Source organism: Corythoichthys intestinalis, chromosome 19 (assembly GCF_030265065.1).
Source record: "Corythoichthys intestinalis isolate RoL2023-P3 chromosome 19, ASM3026506v1, whole genome shotgun sequence".
NCBI classification, from domain to species: Eukaryota; Metazoa; Chordata; class Actinopteri; order Syngnathiformes; family Syngnathidae; genus Corythoichthys; species Corythoichthys intestinalis.
The window spans coordinates 8,162,619-8,184,694 of NC_080413.1; the positions used below are offsets into that span (position 1 = coordinate 8,162,619).

The window sequence follows — 22,076 nt, forward strand, 5'->3', positions numbered from 1 at the left end:
GATATTCCTTTTCCAGACGAGGCATTTACAGGTCACTTCCTGTTGATTTTGGGTACCAGACATGCTCTGGTTTCAGTGCCATTGACAGCGCTAGACGTCCAATCCAGTCAAAATGAATTGGAAGACATTTTAAGACTTTTTAAGGACCCGTGGGAACCCCGTGAGAGGACACCATTGGAAAATATATATATAATTCTACACACCCTGTGCATGCAAATGTAATAAAACAGTAATAACAAAATAATTACACATTACCTGAGCACACTATTCTTCCATTCTTTCACGCAGCGCTCCAAAAATGAGTCATGTCACTGTGATAAGGTGCATTTATTAAAATAAGATGAGAGGCAGCAAAACGGTCATTGACAGTAACAAAACAATAACAAACGTACGGTTTGATCGGTCTTATCGATTAGTTAGCTTAGCTTTCACGGCTAATTGCTTTTAGCTTCCTTCATACCAATAAGAAAAAGCAACTTGTGTTTATCTGAATATTAGTTTTTAAAGTCATTTGGACATAAAAGCACATGCTAGGCTAAATTTGAAAAATATAATAATATTGTACAAAGAACAGTGCTCTGGAATCGGCCAAGCTTGGCTGATTTGTGGAATATCTGCACCAACTGTGAAGTTTGGCTGGCAGGTACAACGGTTGGCCACAACATTAGGTACATCTGCACGACCTTATACTCTACGAACAATGCAGTCAGTGAGGTAATCATTGAACAATATGTGCAGTTGTGTACCTTCATTAGAATAAGGCAAAAGATTACAAGAGTAAAACTTACATACCAGGCTTCAGACTAACCTATATTTGGAGTAGAGTCACCCCGAAATTTGAATCAGAATATTGTCAGGCACGTAAAGCAAATTGATTCGTGACATTTGTACTCCTTTTCACTACATTACTTAGATTAGCAGCTCATTTTTGCAATATTGTGAACAACTGAGCTTTGTATAAAACCAAGGATAAACAAATTACATCAAATAACACATACAATGAATATAAATAGTATATATTTTTGAGTCAGCTAATGTTCTAGTTGCACAGGCACAAGTAAATGTACTAACGTGTCAACATTTATGGGCAAAATTCCAAAATTTAAAGCAACACTTGGTAACTTCCGTTTTAGTTGATTTTAACGACGCCGGTGGACAAAAGCGGTAGTATTATGTATATTAAATGGAACATCGGACTTAAAGACTTGTAGGCTCTAATAAGCCACAATTTTTCTCTTTTACTATTGCTCTTCTCCTCGTGCCCTGCGATTGGCTGGCAACTGATCCAGGTTGTACCCTGCCTACTGCCCATACTTAGCTGGGATAGGCCCTAGCACCTCCGCGACCCTCGTGAAGATAAGCGGCTCAGAAAATGAATGAATGATATTAGAAACACATAAAATATTGCCATTGATTTAAAAATCTACAATATTTAGTATATGATTTGACCTACGGAGGGGGCCATGTTTTATGCTTGCAATGGACGCTGGGGGTGATTACATAGTTTGTCACTCACACGAACACTACCGGTCTTCTGCAATTTCTTCTACGCGGCGAGACGTCCAAAACATGTGCACATCAGTGAAAAGCGGCGAGTACTTACCGTATTTTTTGGACTACAAGTCGCAGTTTTTTTTTTTTTTTTTTTTTCCATAGTTTGGCTCGGGGTGCGACTTACACTCAGGAGCGACTTATGTGTGAAATTATTAACACATTATTATATCATTTTACATGTTATTTTGGTGTTTTGGAGTGACACTGATGGTTTGTTAGCATGCTATTTATGCTATAGTTATCTGAATAACTCTTCATAGCCACTATACCTTAACATACCACGTTCACATTTCGTTGTTCATGCATCATGTAACATTATCATACTGTACACATATTCAGCATGTTGTTCTCTTTTGTATTTTTATTTTAAATTGCCTTTCAAGATGACATATCTGTTCTATGTGTTGTATTTTATCAAGTAAATTTCCCCCCAAAACTCAACTTATACTCCAGTGCGACTTATGTTTTTTTCCTCTTCGTTGGCATTTTATGGCTGTTGTGACTTATACCCAGGTACGACTTATAGTCCGAAAAATACGGTACTATTTGTGTTTTTATTGTGTCTTTTATTACCTTTTCATTGCCACAAAACAGTTTTTGAATGTGTTTCCCTTTCATATTTTTAAGCATTGTTTTCTTGTTGTAGCTTTAGAACAGATAATTGATCTGTTGATCACATTAGTCACGTAGTTTATTTAAACCACCCTTATTTGATATTACGACGTTTAAGTATTTTCTTAAGGAATCTTTAGTATGTTCAGTCTGTATGAATCTAAATAAACCAAGCTGCAAGCGCACGGTAGTACTTTGGGTGTCAAATTCGCCACAGTTTCGCCAGTGTAGCAAATTTTGGCCGAACACTGTTTTGTCTTACTCTCGTCTCGCCTCATCCCGTCTTTCCTGTTCATTTTGCTTTTGCTGCTCATTTTGTGAAATCTGTCATGCTCATTAAACTTCTTCTTGGGTTTAAATTGAAAGGGTTGAACAGATGACGTGTTTATGTCGCTACAGTCATATTTGGAAGCACGGCAGCGTAACCCAGTGACATCACCGCCCTGCGACGTCAACAACAATGGCGACCTCCTAGTTTAACTATTTTTACAAATTGTATAAAAACGAAAACATCACGAGGCGTTTTGATATCAAATTATTTTAACTCATGATAATGTTTATCTTTTAAGAACTACAAGTCTTTCAATCCGTGGATCCCTTTAAGGAAGCGTTTCCCACGAGGACCAGCGCACACCTGCACAGTGTTGTAAAATCACGATGGTCGCCTGCAGGTGGATTAAACAACATTTCTGTCTCCAGTGGCTGTGTGAAGGATGAAAAGTAATAAGGTAATAAATCTACTGGGGCTAAACAATAGCACATGATTGTTAGCAACTGTGTGGCTTAGTGTGGCTAAACCCCCTCCCCTTCCGAACTCGGCGTCACGCAAGCGAGTGAAAGCCTGGCCAATGTTTATTCTATATATCCTGGTAGTCTCCCTTCATTTTTCCTCCTCAGACAAAACTTTTTGTCTCTTTTGCTGCTCTGCCATCTTTGCTGGTTTCGCACGAAAGCGTTAGACTTCCGTCTTTATAAGGAATTGGGAAATGGGGAAGTGACGCACGCCGTAAAGCAGTCAGCACATTTGTAGTTTTTTTTGTGTGGAAGAGATCCTGCCACCCTATGTTGGAGCCTAAATAATGGTTTGGTTAATTATTCATGTAAATAGTGATTTGTTTATTTGATTTCGTGAAACTAGTTTTTGATGTCACGTTTGACGATATACTGTATAGGAAGAAGTAGCTGCTAGGCATAAGCCAGAAAGAGCTGCACAGTTCTTCGACCCCTCTCTGGATTAATCTCTCTCCCTTTACTCTCTCCGTTTTTGCAACTCATTTGCTCTTTTGCTTACGTTTTTGGATGTCGCTCGGTGGAGCAGTTTTTTGTTGGATTAAATGAATGAAATCAGAACAAGCAGCGTGAGAGTATTTTTTTTGGCCGCTGTCCAGCGTGCATGAGGGAGACGAACGGGTAGAGTGTCGGGCTGGGCTTTTTACGATTTATACAAGAAGTTAATTAGTGACGGTGAAAGCGTTACAGACCCCCTCAAGAGATAAAAGAGGTCTCATTCAACTGGTTGTCAGTCGACATATTATCACTAATGTTATGACATTTTTTTATAAACGTTGAAAAGTTACCTAGTTTTGCTTTAATGGCAGTCTGAAGCCTTGACATAATATTCAAAAAACCCAAAGGAAAAATGTACAGTACTATTATGAATTACATTATTAATAAAATACTAAAGTAATTTCTAAAAAAAAAGCTCTTTGATTGTAACATTTTCATTTCTTGAGTTGACAAACGCAGTTTTTTGTTAGCTGCAAGCTACAATCAAAATCATAAACAAAAAAATAATATTTTGATGTGAGTTTAATTAAACTGTTCAGTAAAACTACGGTGCTAAAATAAATGTAAATGTTTGACACACTGCTCAATGTTTTTTATAGATTGATATTCACGTGTGAAGGTGTAAAAGCAGCCTGCTTGCGTTGGAGCTTGCTTTGTATGGCACTGCTCATCACCACCACCTACTGGACTGGAGTAAACCACATATGTCACGTTTATTGTCATCTGGGTGCCATTCCAGTTTAAACCTTAGCTTTTATTAACTCTTTATAGGGCAAGTGACTGTTTTTAGTCATTAAAAACCACACCCAAAAAAAAAAAAAAAAAAAAAAACTCATTAAGACATGGCGTTCACATATGTGGACATCAACATTATAATATGTGGACATTTTGGGTAGGCATGTAGGCAAAAATATTAACATTTGTTATAAAAGTGCCGCCAACATGACCCAAAACGATGTCCATATAAGTGGACGTCAGGTCTCCATTATAATATATATATATATTTTTTTTGTATTATTAATCATTCTTTTTGTATGTATTATTTAAATGGAAAATGAATTAACCCTGCAACATGAAGCAATTTGCATATTTTTGTGGGAATATGTGTCTGAACCATTTGTTAAAAACACTGTAAAAAAGTCTAAACTAGCGGACTTTTGCGATGTAAGTTAGCCAATTGTTCTTTTGTTGTACATAGATCCTCATTTATTTATTTTTACACCGTTTGAGGCTCAGCTCAGGTAATTTCATTTTTCATGTTCCTTATCCGATTACTAGATTATTCAAACTAATGGTTTATCGATTAATCGACTACTAAAATAATCGATAGCTGCAGCCCTACAGTCTAGTGTACAGCGATGCGTTCTTTCCGATTTCCGATTTAAATCCTCACTTTTATTTTACCGTATCAATCCATGGAAGAAACATTTATTCATCGTGATGAAACGAGCAAGTTATACAGCAGCCTTTAAAAGAAAAGTCACATCAGTTTTGTTTTCTCCTGGATTCTCGTAAGTTGAAGAAGTTGTCAGATCATATTATTACCGTACATATTGTCAGTTTACGGTAATGTTTTGAACTACCAATATGCTATATTGGTGCTGTGTTTCACCAGTTAGTAAAATGACATTTCTGTATCTGTACACGAGCTCTGTTTTCCATGTATTCTTCTATTTATTAGTGCTAAAATTAGGGTGCGCATCATCCACGGGTACAATAATTTTACAAGTAAATTTGGGGTGCGCGTTATACACGGGTGCGCCTTATATTCGGGAAATTACGGTACTCTCAAAATCATGAAATTTTAGGTGTATCAAATGTGACACATTTGGCAATATAGGGTTAAAAAGAGTTAAAAAACAAAACAAAAAAAAAACTCTGGAAATGGCCTCCATGTATCAAATTGGATTAGTTTTTCTTTTATAGTGTTTAACTCATTGCCTGCCATTGACAACAATAGACGTCGAATTCATTGGAAGGACTGGCTGTTAGACGTCCAGCCAATAGCAGCCAATGTGCTTTATGAGTGTCCCAAAAAGGGTCAAATTGGCTATTGCACAATGGCGTGTGTGTACCTAACAATGTGGCGGTCAAGCTTTTAACATTTCTTGGCAGCAGGATACCGCGTCGGGGTCTGAAGGAGGGTGAAGAGGAACCCTCACTGCCGGGAGACGCCCCAGATGATGAGCGCCACGATCACGGCGACCGCGACCAACACTATAATCAGGATGCAGATCTTCTTCCGCGATCTCCGCTTCAAGATGAAAAAGTACATCAGTCAGTTTGATTGTGGAGAAAGAAAACTGTGTCTTCCAAGAGTTCAAGTCAAGGGGCCCAGGTTGACAACTTGCACAATGAGTTTTTTTTTCGAACACCTCTTGTCACCCCTTTCTTTTTGGTCAATTGCTCCTCTCTTTTACCTGATAGTCGGCTGCGCGCGCTAGTTGCTGCGTGCCACTCTGGACGTTCGCTTCTGCACTCTCCACGTTGGCCTCTATACTGTCTGCAAGAAAAGTATTTGTCTAAACACAAGTGCGAAGGTGTGTTTTTTAAGTCGTCGTTGACAACCATAGACATGTTATCCATTTATACGAGGAATGATTAATAGTTTAGGGACATTGTTGCTGTTTTTGAGAGTGTTAATTGTAAATATTTTCTTGTTTACTCATGTTTACTTTTTATTTTTTGTGGAAGCTATGTATTTGGTCTGGTGCGTTTCTGTATGTTTGAGTTCAATATAACTCAAGAACAAATAAAGGGTTAATTATTAAACTTGCAGAATGTGTGTTATGAGGAACGGAAGAGGTGATTACATTTTGAGGTAATGCGGTCAAAGTTCGCAGAGGTCAGAAAAGGAATTTCACAAATTATTGATGAATTTTAATTATTTAAAAAAAAAAAAAAACATATTATTTATATAAATGTACATTTATATACACGATTTAAAAATAAAATAGAAAAATACTGTATTCATTTGAATGTATTTTTACTAGGGCTGTCAAAATTATCGCGTTAAAGCGCGGTAATTAATTTTTTAAATTAATCACGAATATTTGACGCAATTAACGCACATGTCCCGCTCAAACAGTATTCTGCCTTTTGGTAAGTTTTACAGCAAGGTTTTTTGTGCTGTCTAACAGCGAACTCTTGTGGTCGCTTTGTGACATGGTTTATTGTTTTCTTGCCAGTTCAATATGGCTGCACGACGTCTCGGGCTGACGCCTACGTTGTAATGTTATGCTTATATGATCCTTGGACAGGATTTGTCCGTAAGTATGGTTGTTGTAAAGAATGTACATATTATGTTAGGAAGCGAAATGTTATATTTTTTGTATGAGACGCTTTTTGTTTATGTTTAGTGAACCTGTATAGCGTGCTAAGCTAACGGTGTTGCTAATGCAATGCTTGTGTACTTTTTTTTGTAGTTTTACGACGGTCTAAAGAGGACAATGGTTTGAGGCTATTAATAAATCAGATGAAAAAGGAAGAAGTCTGATTATTAAGGCGTCGTTCACTAGCTTTGGAAAAAGTAGACGCTTCGGAGTGAGGACAGCATAGACAGATTTAAATGACAGTAGAGTGAAATGCCCACTACAGTCCTTATGTACCGTATGTTGAATGTACTATATATCCATCTTGTGTCTTATCTTTCCATTCCAACAATTTATTTTACAGAATATATATATAATTTACAGAAAAATATGGCATATTATATAGATGGTTTGAATTGCGATTAATTTATTTTTAAGCTGTAATTAACTCGATTAAAATTTTTAATCGTTTGACAGCCCTAATTTTTACATTTGTTTTTTGTGTGTTTTTAATGTTCAAAAAAAGTGACAAATTTTGTAAATTGTGTATGCATTCTTGTGTAATGCACACCCTGAATTTTTGACTATTTTCGGACTATAAGCCACTACTTTTTTCCCTCAGTCTGAATCCTGCCGCTAGTAGTCGAGTGTGGCTTATTTGTTTATTTATTTGGGTTAATAGATAACACTTTATTTGACAGCGGTGTCATAAGACTGCCATAAGACTGCTATAATTATGAGAGGACACTAGTGTCATCAGGCACATTACGTCTAGTGCTGCAACCATTAATCGATTAACTTGAGTATTTGATTAGAAGAAAAATATTCAAATTACATTTTATTGCTTCGAGGATTCGTTTAATTAAAGTGGTGTTGTAATAGTTTATTTTGAAAGTGTTTGCATTTAGTTTTATTGATTAGGGTGGATACACTGCCCTCTGGTCTGCCTCATTTCACATGGCTGAATCTAACTGCTCCCTGTTAAGACCAACGTAAGGTTTTGTTTGAGCTAATGTTTTTTTATGCATTCATAATTTAGTTTATAGGCATATTTAGCAGTTTTTTGTGGGAATAAGTGTCCGAACCATTTGTTAAGAGTAGTGTTAAAAAAAAGTTTGCATTTTATAGTATTTAAGCTAGCTGACTTTTGCAATATATTAGGGCTGTCAAAATTATCGCGTTAACAGGCGGTAATTATTTTTTTAAATTAATCACGTTAAAATATTTGACGCAATTAATGCACATGCCCCGCTCAAACAGATTAAAATGACAGCGCAGTGAAATGTCCACTTGTTAATTGTGTTTTTTGGAGTTTTGTCGCCCACTGCTGGCGATTGGGTGTGACTGATTTTATAGGCTTCACCACCCATGAGCATTGTGTAAGTAATTATTGACATCAACAATGGCGGGCTACTAGTTTATTTTTTGATTGAAAATTTTACAAATTTTATTAAAACGAAAACATTAAGAGAGGTTTTAATATAACATTTTTATAACTTGTACTAACATTTATCTTTTAAGAACTACAAGTCTTTCTATCCATGGATCGCTTTAACAGAATGTTAATAATGTTAATGCCATCTTGTTGATTTATTGTTATAATAAACAAATACAGTACTTATGTACCATATGTTGAATGTATATATCCGTCTTGTGTCTTATCTTTCCATTCCAACAATAATTTACAGAAAAATATGGCATATTTTAGAGATGGTTTGAATTGCGATTAATTACGATTAATTAATTTTTAAGCTGTAATTAACTCGATTAAAAATTTTAATCATTTGACAGCACTACAATATATATTAGCCAACTCTTCTTTTGTTGTACATAGATCCTTTTTTTTGTTTTTTTTATGCCGTTTGAGGCTCAGCTCAGATATTTTGATTTTTCATGCTCATGATCTGATTACTCGATTATTCGAACTAACTAGTTCATCGATTAATCGACTACTAAAATAATTGATAGCTGCAGCCCTAATTATGTCACTAATTTCATTTATGTCCTGCTCGGATCTTTAACATCCATTCAAAAGTGAGATCATTTGATCTGTAATAAGCATTCATTAATGCTCATGGCAGTGTCATGTCATAATTATGATGGTCTTATAGCGCCACTGTCAAATCAAGTTTTACCAAATACCATAACTAGTAATTCATGAAACAACTAGAAGAGCAACTGAAGAAATAATTAGCACAGAACATGAATTTTGATCATTTACATCTGTAGTGCTGCATTGCATGCTAGGAGGCATGTTGGATGACAACAGTGTTGACAGCATGTGGCAGCAGTGGTTGACTGTCTCCCCAAGGAGGCAGTGATGGCCAAATGAAGCTTCTTGAAGCAATGAAGTTTTTCAGCCAATTGGTTCAAAGCTCCATGGTGGTTCATTTGGTCTTATGAAAGTCTTATGACGCTGCGGTCAAATAAAGTGTTACCAGTTAATATCTTTGCCGTAAATATCCCATAATACAGTGGGTACAGATTCGGCTTCCAGTCCAGTGCGGCTTATCTATGAACAAATGCCATTTTCGTGTAAAATTTGGTGGGTGGCGGCTTATACTCAGGTGCACCTGATAGTACGAAAATTATGTGGTTTTTTTTCAGCAAAATGGCAACAATTAAGGGGAAAAAAACTCCATAGCTATTATTGAAAGTGTTGATACTTTTTGTTTAGGTGTTCCCTGCAAAGGATGGACTTCGCTCAGTGTTTGTACGGCTAGAAAGGCCCCACTTAGGGGGTATTCTAATGCATGCTTTGGCATGTGACAGCCAGCAATTTGTTTGTCATATATTCTATAAAAAATAAGCAACACAAAATAGACTTTAAACAAAAGCTCAGTTATAAACTGTTCATGTGCTGTGTATGCAGAGTATAAAATATGTATGTAATAATAATAATATATATATTTGGGCTGTCAAACGATTAAAATTTTTTATAGAGTTAATTACAGCTTAAAAATTAATTAATCGTAATTAATCGCAATTCAAACCATCTCTAAAATATGCCATATTTTTCTGTAAATTATTGTTGGAATGGAACAATAAGACACAAGACAGTACAGTACATATACATTCAACATATGGTAGATAAGTACTGTATTTGTTTATTATAACAATAAATCAACAAGATGGCATTAACATTAGTAACATTCTGTTAAAATGATCCATGGATAGAGAGACTTGTAGTTCTTAAAAGATAAATGTTAGTACAAGTTATAGAAATTTTATATTAAAACTCCGCTTAATGTTTTCGTTTTAATAAAATGTGTAAAATTTTCAATCAAAAAATAAACTAGTAGCTCGCCATTGTTGATGTCAATAATTACACAATGCTCATGGTGCTAAAATCAGTCGCCCCTCAGTTCCAGCAGAGGGTGACAAAACACCAGAAAACACAAGTACCAAGTGGACATTACACTGTGCTGTCATTTTAATCTGTTTGAGCGGGGCATGTGCGTTAAATGCGTCAAATATTTTAACGAGATTAATTTAATAAATTAATTACCGCCCGTGATCGCGATAATTTTGACAGCCCTTTTATATATATATATATATATATATATATATATATAAAATAAACAATTAAGTACAGTGTTTTTATCCAGTATCTTTTGCCTATTTAACCATGGCACATTTTTTCGAAAAGCTTACCAATCATTTCGCCCTGCTCGTGTACCATCATTCCCAAATCCTTGAATATGTCATTGATGTCAGTGATGTCCGACTGGAAACAACAAACACACCTAGTTTACCGCTAGACACTGATACCATTGTTTGACGCGTGTTCCATACCTCCAGCTGCTGAATAGCCATCTCTCTCTCCTGAATCAACCGCAGATCATCTTCACTGACTGCCTCGGCCTGATCCTGTACCTGCAGGTCACTGTAGCGACAAATTCCTAACTATAAGCAACTGAGCATTATTGTTTTCTTCAAGAATAATGATAACAAAAATATTTGGTCAACGAACAATTTTTTTGTGACGAGGTGAAAAGGGGTCTTGGGAGACAGATGAATAACGAGAGGAGTGCCAGTTTTTCGTCTGTCGCAGTGTTATTTTCGTCAACGATGACTATAACGAAAATATTCCGTTGACGAACAATTTTTTCGATGACGATAACAAGCTAAAAACCTTTCTTGGGAGACTAAAACATAGGACGAATGCCAGTTTTCGTCGGACGAGACGAAAATGCGACATAGTTTGCGTCACATTTTCACAATGTGTGACATCTTATGTGGAGTTAGCCTGCATTGTAGCGGTGTCTGGTTGTGTAGTACTCATGCGACATGCTACGCCCCCAGCCCCAAATCACCAGTGTCCTCTCTAGTCTCCCCATTGCTTGTTTTGAAACACACACGATAATAGAGGTGGGAATCTTTGGGCACCTAACGATTCGATTACGATTCAGAGACTAAGATTCGATTATTGATGCCCCACTCCCACCATTTTTTTTTTTTATGTTTTGTATATTTGTTCCAAATTGTTCAAAAATCCTCTCAGACTAAATAAACCAAACTACTATTTTAGTATCAAGTTACCGGTTAAAAACAGTAAATAAAATACTCAAGTCCCCATTCTATATCAGCAGCTTTAAACTACATTCAATTTAATTAATGTGTGAATCAACCGTTAAGGTTGTTAAATTGCGGCCGTTATTCCATAATTTCCCTCATGTCTACTTTCGACATGTGAAAGTTTTAAAACTGTTTCATCATTTAAAGATAGATTCAAGTCAAGATTTTGCCGATTTAGGGGTATTTTAGATAAAAAGTCATTAGGTTCTCTACAACAGAGCCTTTTAGAGAAGTCTACTGCTTTAAGATGGCACCTGTTTACTAGCGCGGGAAAGTCTGTCAGTTCACATCTAGTCTAGATTTTTTAGATAAATTAGCAGTGTATCAAATACTTGTTCTCCCCACTGTATGTCGCATTTTTGTCAGACCAAAACTGGCAATCTTCTCAGTATCATGTTGTCTCCCAAGCCATGCTTTTAGCTCGTCATCGTCACGTTATCATCATAGAATAATTGTTTGACAAAATATTTTCATTATCATCATTGTTGGCGAAAACAACACTGATATAAAAAAATAAAACTGGGTAGAAGACTTACCTTGGAAAAGGAGTGACATGATAGCTTTCAGGCTGGCCTCCCTATAGAAATAAGCCGAAATATAGGAAAAAAAGGTGAACACTTCTGAATGCTTTAGATTAAAACAAAAAATCCTAGCTACTCACCGACACCTTAGAGCTGGCTCTAACGCGTGCCACAAACTGCCGTTCTTTATCGGCCGCCTCCCGCTGAGTCTTTTGAAAGCTGTTCAATGCAGCCAAAAAATCGTTGAGCAAACGGTCTTTTTGAATCTTTCTCTGCCGCTAAAAGATTAAAATTTTTCAGTCAACGTATTTCTCTCTTTAGTACGGAGCCCCCCGGGTGCCAGGAAAGAAAAAATTAAAAATCACAGCTAATCTGTACCCACAGTTTACTAATCTGTGGGTACAGTTCAGTAATCTCTACCCACAGTTTACTAAACTGTACCCACAGTTTACTAAACTGTACCCACAGTTTACTAAACTGTGCCCACAGTTTACTAATCTGTACCCACAGTTTACTAATCTGTACCCACAGTTTAGCAATGACCCGGAAACAGTAGTCACCAATGTTTGGCGGGGACTCCGAGTCCAAACGCCGAGGGACCGACCGAGCAACCATCTGCACCATTTGCCCTTGGCGAACAAAGGGGTTTTAAAAGGTAACTATTGCACGTTTTCTTTGGTAGGCATCTTTCAGGTGTCATCAATCAATATGGCATGTTGTGTTTGCACATTTTCTGTGCTGCTGTCGTGTCCGTGCGTGCTTAATTCAAGTAGTGTTCATTTGTCAGCTAGCTATTTTTAGTAGCCGCATTAGCGGCTACTAACACACAACATGCCATATTGATTGATGACACCTGAAAATGTAGACGGCTACCAAAGAAAATGTGCAATAGTTACCTTTTAAAACCCCATTGTTCGCCGTGGGCAAAAGGTGCAGGTGCTTGCTCGGTCGGTCCCTCGGTATTTGGAGTCCCCGCCAAACATTGGTGACTACAGTTTCCGGGTCATTGCTAAACTGTGGGTACAGATTAGTAACCTGTGGGTACAGATTAGCTATGATTTAAAAAAAAAAATCTACCCTGGCACCCGGGGGGCTCCGTACTTTAGAAAAAACAGGCTGGCATTACCTGGTCAGCGCCAACAGGAAGAGCGCTAAATGCCTTGATGAGACGGTCGGTCTCTTTGGCGAGCTGGTTACCTTGCTGCTGCTTTTGTTGCCTGGCGACGAATAGACAGCCGCAAGTTTGAATTCCTCAGATTTGACCACATCGAAAACAAAGACTGGGTAAACTCACAGTGTCTGTTGCAGCTGTTCGCTGTCCTGATCCGTTCCCAGAAGCGACAGCGCCCTCTGCAGCTCGGAGGCTGCAAGGAAATAGTTTGTTAATCATTTCTAACACAATTTGGCATGAATGAATAACTTTTAAAATGTAAGGTGTTTGCATGTTGGTATTACTCAGCAGGGTTATCCTCTGGATGTTGGCGCTAATGTTTTGAACCAAAGCATTGGGCTCCTCGGGAAACCCTGCCTGGTAGGCCATGATGAAGAACTGAGGGAAAGACAACACGAGTAAACCACAGTTGAATATTTGCTGAATGAGTACACTCAAGTTTTTGTTATATAAGTGAGAACATTACGTTTTTTTAATGTGTGTTTGTTCAGTACTTTGGCAGAATGCCTGACCCAAGCTGACTCGATGTCAACATACATTAGTGGAAACAAATGGCAATTATTAACATCGCGGGAAAGTGGTAGGCGAGGGTTTAATGTCAACTAAAAATTGTTGTTGTAAATGTAGGGTTAGGATAGATGTTAAGTTTATTTGGCAATAGATCTGAAACGATTACTCGAATAATTCCAGTAACTCGATTTTAAAAATTGATCGAGGAATTTTCTCCGCCTCCAGGAATCGTTTAATTTCGCCAGCTCTAAGCATGACGTTTTGCCCGGACTACTTTAAATGCTGCACAATGCGCTGACGTCACATGTGTACGGGAAGAAGACAAAGACGGCAGATAGACTTGATTTCAACAACGCATGAGTGATTGGAGCAGATACTTCTTTGTCACAAAAAACATTCATGAAGTTTGGTTCTTTTATGACTTTATTATGGGTTAACAGAAAAAGTGATCAAATCTGCCGGGTCAAAAATATACATACAGCAACACGAATTAGCAATTTCTTGTGAGTGATTATTGACATGAACAATCATTGACGTGAACAATTCAGGAAAGTCACTTGGAGCCATTTCAAAGCAGCTGCAGGTCCCAAGAGCAACAGTGCTAACAATTGTTTGTAAGTACAAAGTGCATGGCACTGTTTTGTCACTGCCACGATCAGGAAGAAAACGCAAGCTATCACCTGCTGCTGAGAGAAAATTGGTCAGATTCCACCGAGAATCACCAAAAAGCAGATCTGCCAAGAATTAGAAGCTGCTGGAACACAGGTGTCAGTGTCCACAGTCAAGCGTGTTTTGCATCTCCATGGACTGAGGCTGCCGTGCAAGGAGGAGGCCCTTGCTCCAAAAAGGGCACCTTAAGGCTCGACTGAAGTTTGCTGATGATCACATGGACAAAGATAAGACCTTCTGGAGGAAAGTTCTGTGGTCAGACGAAACAATAATCGAGCTGTTTGGCCACAATGCCCAGCAATATGTTTGGAGGAGAAAAGGTGAGGCCTTTAACCCAAAGTACACCATGCCTACCGTCAAGCACGGTGGTGGTAGTATTATGCTGTGGGGCTGTTTTGCCGCCAATGGAACTGGTGCTTTACAGAGAGTAAATGGGATAATGAAGAAGGAGGATTACCTTCAAATTCTTCAATATAACCTAAAGTCATCAGCCCGAAGATTGGGTCTTGGGCGCAGTTGGGTGTTCCAACAGGACAATGACCCCAAACACACATCAAAAGTGGTAATGGAATGGCTAAATCAGGCTAGAATTAAGGTTTTTGAATGGCCTTAACTTAAACCTCATTGAGAACTTGTGGACAATGCTGATGTCAGAAAGCCATCAAATTTAACTGAACTGCACCAATTCTGTCAAGAGGAGTGGTCAAAGATTCAACCAGAAGCTTGTGGATGGCTACCAAAAGCGCCTAATTAAAGTGAAAATGGCCAAGGGACACGTTACCAAATATTAACGGTGTTGTATGAATATTTTTGACCCAGCAGATTTGATCACTTTTTTCGGTTAACCCACGATAAAGTCATAAAAGAACCAAACTTCATGAATGTTTTTTGTGACAAAGAAGTATCTGTTCCAATCACTCTATCGGAGAAAAATCAGAGTTGTAGAAATAACTGGAAACTCAAGAGAGCCATGACATTATGTTCTTCACAAGTGTATGTAAACTTTTGACCACAACTGTATATATATGTATACATACTGTATATATATTCAAAAAGGCATGTCCGATATTTTTTTGCCGATTCCGATACTTTGAAAATGACGTGATAGGACCCGATCGATCGGGACATCTTTAATCAAGAGGGGTTTTAATATCAAATTATTTTAATTCAGAATAACGTTTATCTTTTAAGAACTACAAGTCTTTCTATCCGTGGATCCCTTTAAAAAAATGTTTTATCCGATTAACCGATGGAATTTTCAGTAGAATACTCGATTACCAAAATATTCGATAGCTGCAGCCCTATTTGGCACTTGATAGTAGATTTGACCTCCACATGTTCTCGTCTGGCAAAAGCCCACCAGTGCCAGCTCGACAAGTCACGTGACTGTGTGTACTTCCTCGTTGATTGAAGATAAGGCGACGTGATTTAAATAGCGTGACAAACTTGGCCTTATTCAAAAGGGAAGATTAAGCTTCATTGTTTCACTTCTCCAAAACCAATAACGGACTTATTTTGCCTTTGCTAAAGTACGCATTTTTGGGGAACATGGTTAAATGAGCCGTAGGTGTGGTTAACAACAACGGGGAAGGTGTTTCCTCCTAAGCTTTTTTTTTGTGTGAGTACGTCGTCCTGTTTTTAGTTGATGCCCAATGTGAGCTTGGCACGTCAAATTGTTGTTTATGTTCCAGACAGACTTGAAGTCTAATTTCTGTAAACATTTAAGCCGTGTCTACGACTCAGCATTGCAGTACAAGAGTGTGTTTTGTCAGTATAAAGTGCAAAAATGTGTTTAAAAGTTGTAATTCCTTTACCTTCGCAGCAGCAGTGTAATTAGTGGATGGCGAGTCTTGTTCGGCTACTTCCTGGTCGTCCCACTCTGACATGCGACGTCACGTGATTAAACATCTTGTGCTAAATCGAGACGACCCCCCCCCCCCAATGTTTTATTTGTAAACAAGTTTTTTTTAATCAATAATAAATGAAGATTTTTCAAACAAAAATATTACAATTAGCTATGCTGCTTTACCGAGTTAACATATATAAGGCTAGATGTCTAACGCGGCGTTGGTGTGTAAGTGGCGGCCATCTTAAGTCAGTTAAAACTTACAAACAAACAAAAAAGTAAATTTTGGCGGGGTAAGCGGGTAATTTACTGCATCTCGGACATTATAATAAACTAACTCGTTGGAGAATCGGCTGGAAATTTAGCAAATTATTTTTTAGCAATTACACTCCATTGACTATTACGTTATTTATCGAACGGCCCCGACGCAAAAGGCACACAAATGACGACGCTCGTACCCTTTGACTTACAGAACGCACAAGAAATCTAGCGTTTTATATATGGTATCTATAACTGGAGCTAGCAGCTTCCTTTTTTTAAAAAAATTCAAATTTACATGCTTACAACCTGCAAAATAAAAACTGACAGATATATACAAATTTATTCAATAATGGTTACATTTTCATTTAAAAAACAATAGACAGGAATCAAAACAATAATATGGACAGTTAAAAATTTATATATAATTTTTAGATGTTAAAACACAGGCGGGGGGGGGGGGGTGATTTCTCATCAGTTTACTACTTTTTATTGCCAACTGGGCTTGATTTTAGTGTATAATCCATTTCTGACTGGAAAAAAGATGCAAATATATGAGGTTTCTTAGCGACCCTTTATTTGTGAATAAAAAAACAGCATAAAGAATTGTAAAATGTATTAAATATTCAGAACTATTATCTCGCGGTTAGAATTTGAGCAGTGTTGTTAATAATGGCATTGGAGTATTACAACGTTAATAACGGCGTCATTTTTTTCCAGTAATAAGTAATCTAATTAATTACTTTTCCCATTTTTGCAATGCCATTACCGTTACCGAGGATGTGAAGGGGCACGTTAGTGGCGTTACTACAATTTAGTTGAATGAACCTCTTGTTGTCTTATTTTGTCACAGCTGCCTGGGAGGTAGAAGAGAGGGAGGGAAATGGTTGGTGACGCCATTGCAAGCGCGATACTAAGTGGCTCGGAGCGTTAACATTAGCATTGAGCGTGGCGAGCGTCATCTTAAACTCTTGGGCAACTTTTTTGCATACAGTTTGATCCGTCCAGGTGGGTACAGTCAGAGGCGTCGCATCCCAATAGGCATACCTGGCAATTGCCTAGGGACCCCGGCCAGCAGGGGCCCCCAGAGGGCCAACAGATTTAGCACACGCAGCTTTACTGCACTGTCGCAGCGACAAGTGTAGGGAGTGTTTCAATACCATGGAATCATTTGGCAGATTATCTAACGATTCTGTTATCAATCCCAATCAGTTTAAAGAGTCACTCACCAAGTACTCTCTGGAAAGTCCTTGCAGAGTTGTTTTACGTTGATTTTCACAGGCCACCTCATTAGTCATGTGACTACTTAAAGAAATGGTGATTTTTCCAAAAAAGTCTATTAATGGGTCTATCGTATTCCTCGTCAAATAGTCAGAAAGGGCCTAGTAGGTACAGGTTTGCTTTCCAACCAATGAAGAGGATACCTTTTCACCAATTAGATCGTTTACATGTGTAATCAGTTAAACTTTGTCAAGTGCTGCTTGTTTCAGCAGGAAGTTCATTGGTTAAACTCTCTGCGCGTTATCGGTTGGAACAAAATCCAGCACCCACTTGGCCCTTTCTGGAATCGGTTTGACACCTGTGTCCTAAATGTTAAATCAGAAAATGGTCGGAACTAAATATTTAGCTTAATATTGAAGGGAAAAGGTACCGTTCTAACTATAGTTTAGGCAGACTTCACTCAGTGCCCTTGACACAGTAAAGTTAATCACCTTCGGTGAATCGGGGCTCCTGAGGGTGAAAAGGAAAAATGGCACCATTTCTCGTAGGCACCGTCTAACTGTTTGCATTACTCGAACACACGTAATATAATTAACCAGGGAATAGTATCATTTCTCATATTTACTGTAGGACTGCACCTAATATAAAATAAATAGCACACCATAGTTTAATGAAAAGCAGCATAGATACACAATGACATCTTACCATAGGAGCCCAACATATGCGTCACGAGCAAGATTGACGCACCAAAACTTGCAAATCAGTTCTGCAAGGACAACGCGCTGTTTGTCCTAAAACAAGTAGAGCCAGCCCAGATAACAAAGTTGATAGCGGGCGCTTGAGACGTCAAGACCAGCGTCGGTCGAGGTGGCAACCACGCCCCATCCGCGCATGAACCTAAGCCGCCAAAAACCGCCCACAGAGGGGAGGACGCAAAAGCAACGCCCAGACACACCTTTGGCCGGCCCACTACACCACGGACTTAAAAAACACTGGACACTGAGATAAGACAGATTTTGCTGCTCGGAAACATGTAGCCTTGTTTTGGATGCAGAATTGTCCGTCCGTCGTCTGTTTTTGCCTTGTTTTTGACCATTGTCGACGAATAAATTGTCAACCTGCTTTCGGCGAGTCTTTTTCAAACTTTTGGAACATGGAGTCAGTACAAAAGGTTAACATCAGAGATGAACGCACGAAATTCCGCCTTCCCGGTTGGGGCGCGCGAAGCAGCATCGGCGGAGCGGCACTTTGTTTGGCTGTCGCTGTTTCCGTGCGGCTTGACTGGGGAGGTGAATTTCAACAGTATGCAAATTCACATGACTGGAGACCGGAAGTAACAAAATTAAAAGCTGGTGGAGCAGCTCAGACTGTCTGTTTACGTTGCTAGAAAAATTAATAAAACCTACTTAACGGTGGCAGTCTGCTCTTGGACATGAGTCATTGTAATAACAACAATACATTGGTGAAATACATATTTAGGAGAAACTATTTAAAGAGTATTTTGTGTGCTCCAGCTTTTATTTTGTTACTTCCGGTCTCCAGTCATGTGAATTTGCATATTAAGCTAAATATTTAGTTCCAACCATTTCCAGATTTAGCATTTAGGATATAAATTTAGGATTTAAATTAAATATTTAGTTCTGGATTTAAACAATCAGGTCCAAAACTTCTTATTTAAAAATAAATATTTAAGTTGCTAAATAATGTTGTAAATGTGCAAAAAATGTGACTGTAAAAATTTCACACCACGTTTTAAACACTGTGTGGTGCTAAATTTGAGAAAATGTTGTCGTAATTTTGAGCATGTGCTGCTTTACAAACGGCGCCCCATAAAAGACAACCAAAAATGCCTCAATTAAAAATAAATTAAAATGAAAGAGCAACAATACAAACCATTGCTGCTAGCACTCCCTGTCAAAATGAAATGGACGTTTAGCTTCATCAATGGCAGCCAAGTAAACTTATGAAATAACATTTAAGCTGTTAGAAGTAGGGCTGTCAAAATTATCGTGTTAACGGGCGGTACTCAATTTTTTAAATTAATCACGTTAAAATATTTGACGCAATTAACGCACATGCCCCGCTCAAACATTAAAATGACAGCACAGTGCAGTGCCCACTTGTTACTTGTGTTTTTTGGAGTTTTGTCGCCCTCTGCTGGCGCTTGGGTGCGACTGATTTAATGGGCTTCAACACCCATGAGCATTGTGTAATTATGGACATCAACAATGGTGGGCTACTAGTTTATTTTTTGATTGAAAATTTTACAAATTTTATTAAAACGAAAACATTAAGAGGGGTTTTAGAATAAAATTTCTATAACTTGTACTAACATTTATCTTTTAAGAACTACAAGTCTTTCTATCCATGGATCCCTTTAACAGAATGTTAATAATGTTAATGCCATCTTGTTGCGTTATTGTTATAATAAACAAATACAGTACTTATGTACCGTATGTTGAATGTATATATCCATTTTGTGTCTTATCTTTCCATTCCAACAATAATTTACAGAAATTTTTTATAGATGGTTTGAATTGCAATTAATTACGATTAATTAATTTTTAAGCTGTAATTAACTTGGTTAAAAATTTTAATCGTTTGACAGCCCTTGTTAGAAGATTAGGAATCTTGTTTATCTGTTTACGTAGTTTCAGTGAATAATAACCTCATGACAATGCTCATTCGCATTACACAATAGTTTCTCTGAGTACACATTGTGCTTCGTCCGTCTGAACATAGAGGCTTTCATTGACAGTACAGGACATCAGACTTTACAGTTGAAAAGTTCAACAGGTTTTTGAGATAGCGTCCCAGCTTTCTGTTAATGTAAGCATTTTTCTGGCACATCAGGAAAACAAGTTCAGTTTCATGTCAGAGTCCCCAAAACCCTTTAAACTTCACATTGTGTGACCTTTTTTTTTTTTTTTTGAGAAAAAAAACATGAAAATTATCACTAGTTACTTTGCCAAGTAACTAATTACTCTTACATTCAGGTAACTTAGTTACTAACGCAATTACTTTTGGGGACAAGTAATTTGTAACTGTAATGAATTACTTTTTTAAAGTAAAATTAACAACACTGGTTATGACCAGTGTTGTTAATAACGGCGTTAGAATATAACGGCGTTACTAACGGCGTTATTTTTTTCAGTAACGAGTAATCTAATTAATTACTTTTCTCATCTTGGCAACGCCGTTACCGTTACTGAGGCGGGAAAGGCGTGCGTTACTATGCGTTACTAAGTTGGTTGAATTAAAAAAGTCTGAGAGAGACTGACTCACGGAGACGAGAGAGCAGAGCAGAAGTGGGGATGACGCCGTTGCAAACGCAATGCTAGGTGGCTCCAATAATACCTGACTCTAGCCATAGCCTACAAACTACGCCTACATGATACGGTAGATATCACATATTATAGAATTAGATGCAAATGACAGACACGGCTGCACTGGCAACATGTTTTAAGGACTACACGCATTGGTAAACAGCCGCCATCTTAAAGCAGAGACCTCTGAGGAAGGCTCTGATGTAGAGATCCTTCCTAGCGAACCTAAGTAACTTTATTTTATTTATTTTTTTAATCTAAAATGCTCCTAAATCGGCAAAATCTTGACTTAAATCCATCTTTAAATGATGAAACAGTTTTGAAACTTACACATGTTGAAAGTAGACAGAAAGGAACTAATACAAAAACGGGAGCAATTTTAACAACTTTAACAGTTGATTCACAACTTTAAATGACTTCCACACAGAGCAAAGGTTACTATCTAGTTATCGCAATACCCTTGTGTCTAGTTAAGTGGAGGGTAAAGAATTGGGCTAGGGCCAATTGTCCCCAAAACCCTTTAAACTTCACATTGCGTGACCGTTTTTTTTTTTTTTGAGAAAACATGAAAATTATCACTAGTTACTTTGCCAAGTAACTAATTACTCTTACATTGAGGTAACTGAGTTACTAACGCAATTACTTCTTTTTTTCGACACGGGTCAAGGCGGGTCGCTGCACCTTTCCCACTGCCACCAAAAGCCGATTGTTAGTGGGTTGACACGGGTTTTTTGGCCAGTGGGAAAGGGGTATTTGTGTAGATTATATTTACTCTGTTTTCTCTATTATAATGAGGACCAACACGGTAGGACAGTATAACCCAGAAACGTCAACAGCGCGACAACGTGGCCGCCGTGAGAACGCAGTGAAGCGCTGGCGTTAAAGTCAATCAGCCAATGCACACCAGTCGCAGTGCGGTCGCGTGTTAGACGCGTCCCAGAAGCGGCTCAACACGACACACGCGAAAAGAACGGCAGAGTTTATTATTTGACGCGAGACGCGACCCCCCTGCGTCAATACTACTACCGGTAGCTAGGATCGGGCAGACCGGAAGTCACTCGTGTAAAAATTAAGGCTGTCAAACGATTAAAATTTTTAATCGAGTTAATTACAGCTTAAAAATGAATTAATCATAATTAATCGCAATTCAAACCATCTCTAAAATATCCCATATTTTAGCGAATGCATTAATTGCGATAAATGTTTTCATGT

General features: G+C 38.0%; 1 protein-coding gene across 1 annotated transcript; it reads right to left on the reverse strand.

Annotated features, from left to right (window-relative positions):
• Nucleotides 1-290: 290 nt before the first annotated feature.
• Nucleotides 291-16,081, reverse strand: LOC130907802 (syntaxin-7-like). The gene is made up of 10 exons (XM_057823267.1): nt 16,028-16,081; nt 13,319-13,412; nt 13,158-13,227; nt 12,990-13,080; nt 12,004-12,141; nt 11,879-11,919; nt 10,560-10,650; nt 10,419-10,491; nt 5,874-5,956; nt 291-5,707 (listed from the first exon to the last, which is right to left on the reverse strand). Exons 2-10 carry the CDS (start codon nt 13,401-13,403, stop codon nt 5,612-5,614), a joined length of 768 nt encoding a protein of 255 aa, XP_057679250.1. The 5' UTR covers nt 13,404-13,412; nt 16,028-16,081; the 3' UTR covers nt 291-5,611.
• Nucleotides 16,082-22,076: the final 5,995 nt, after the last annotated feature.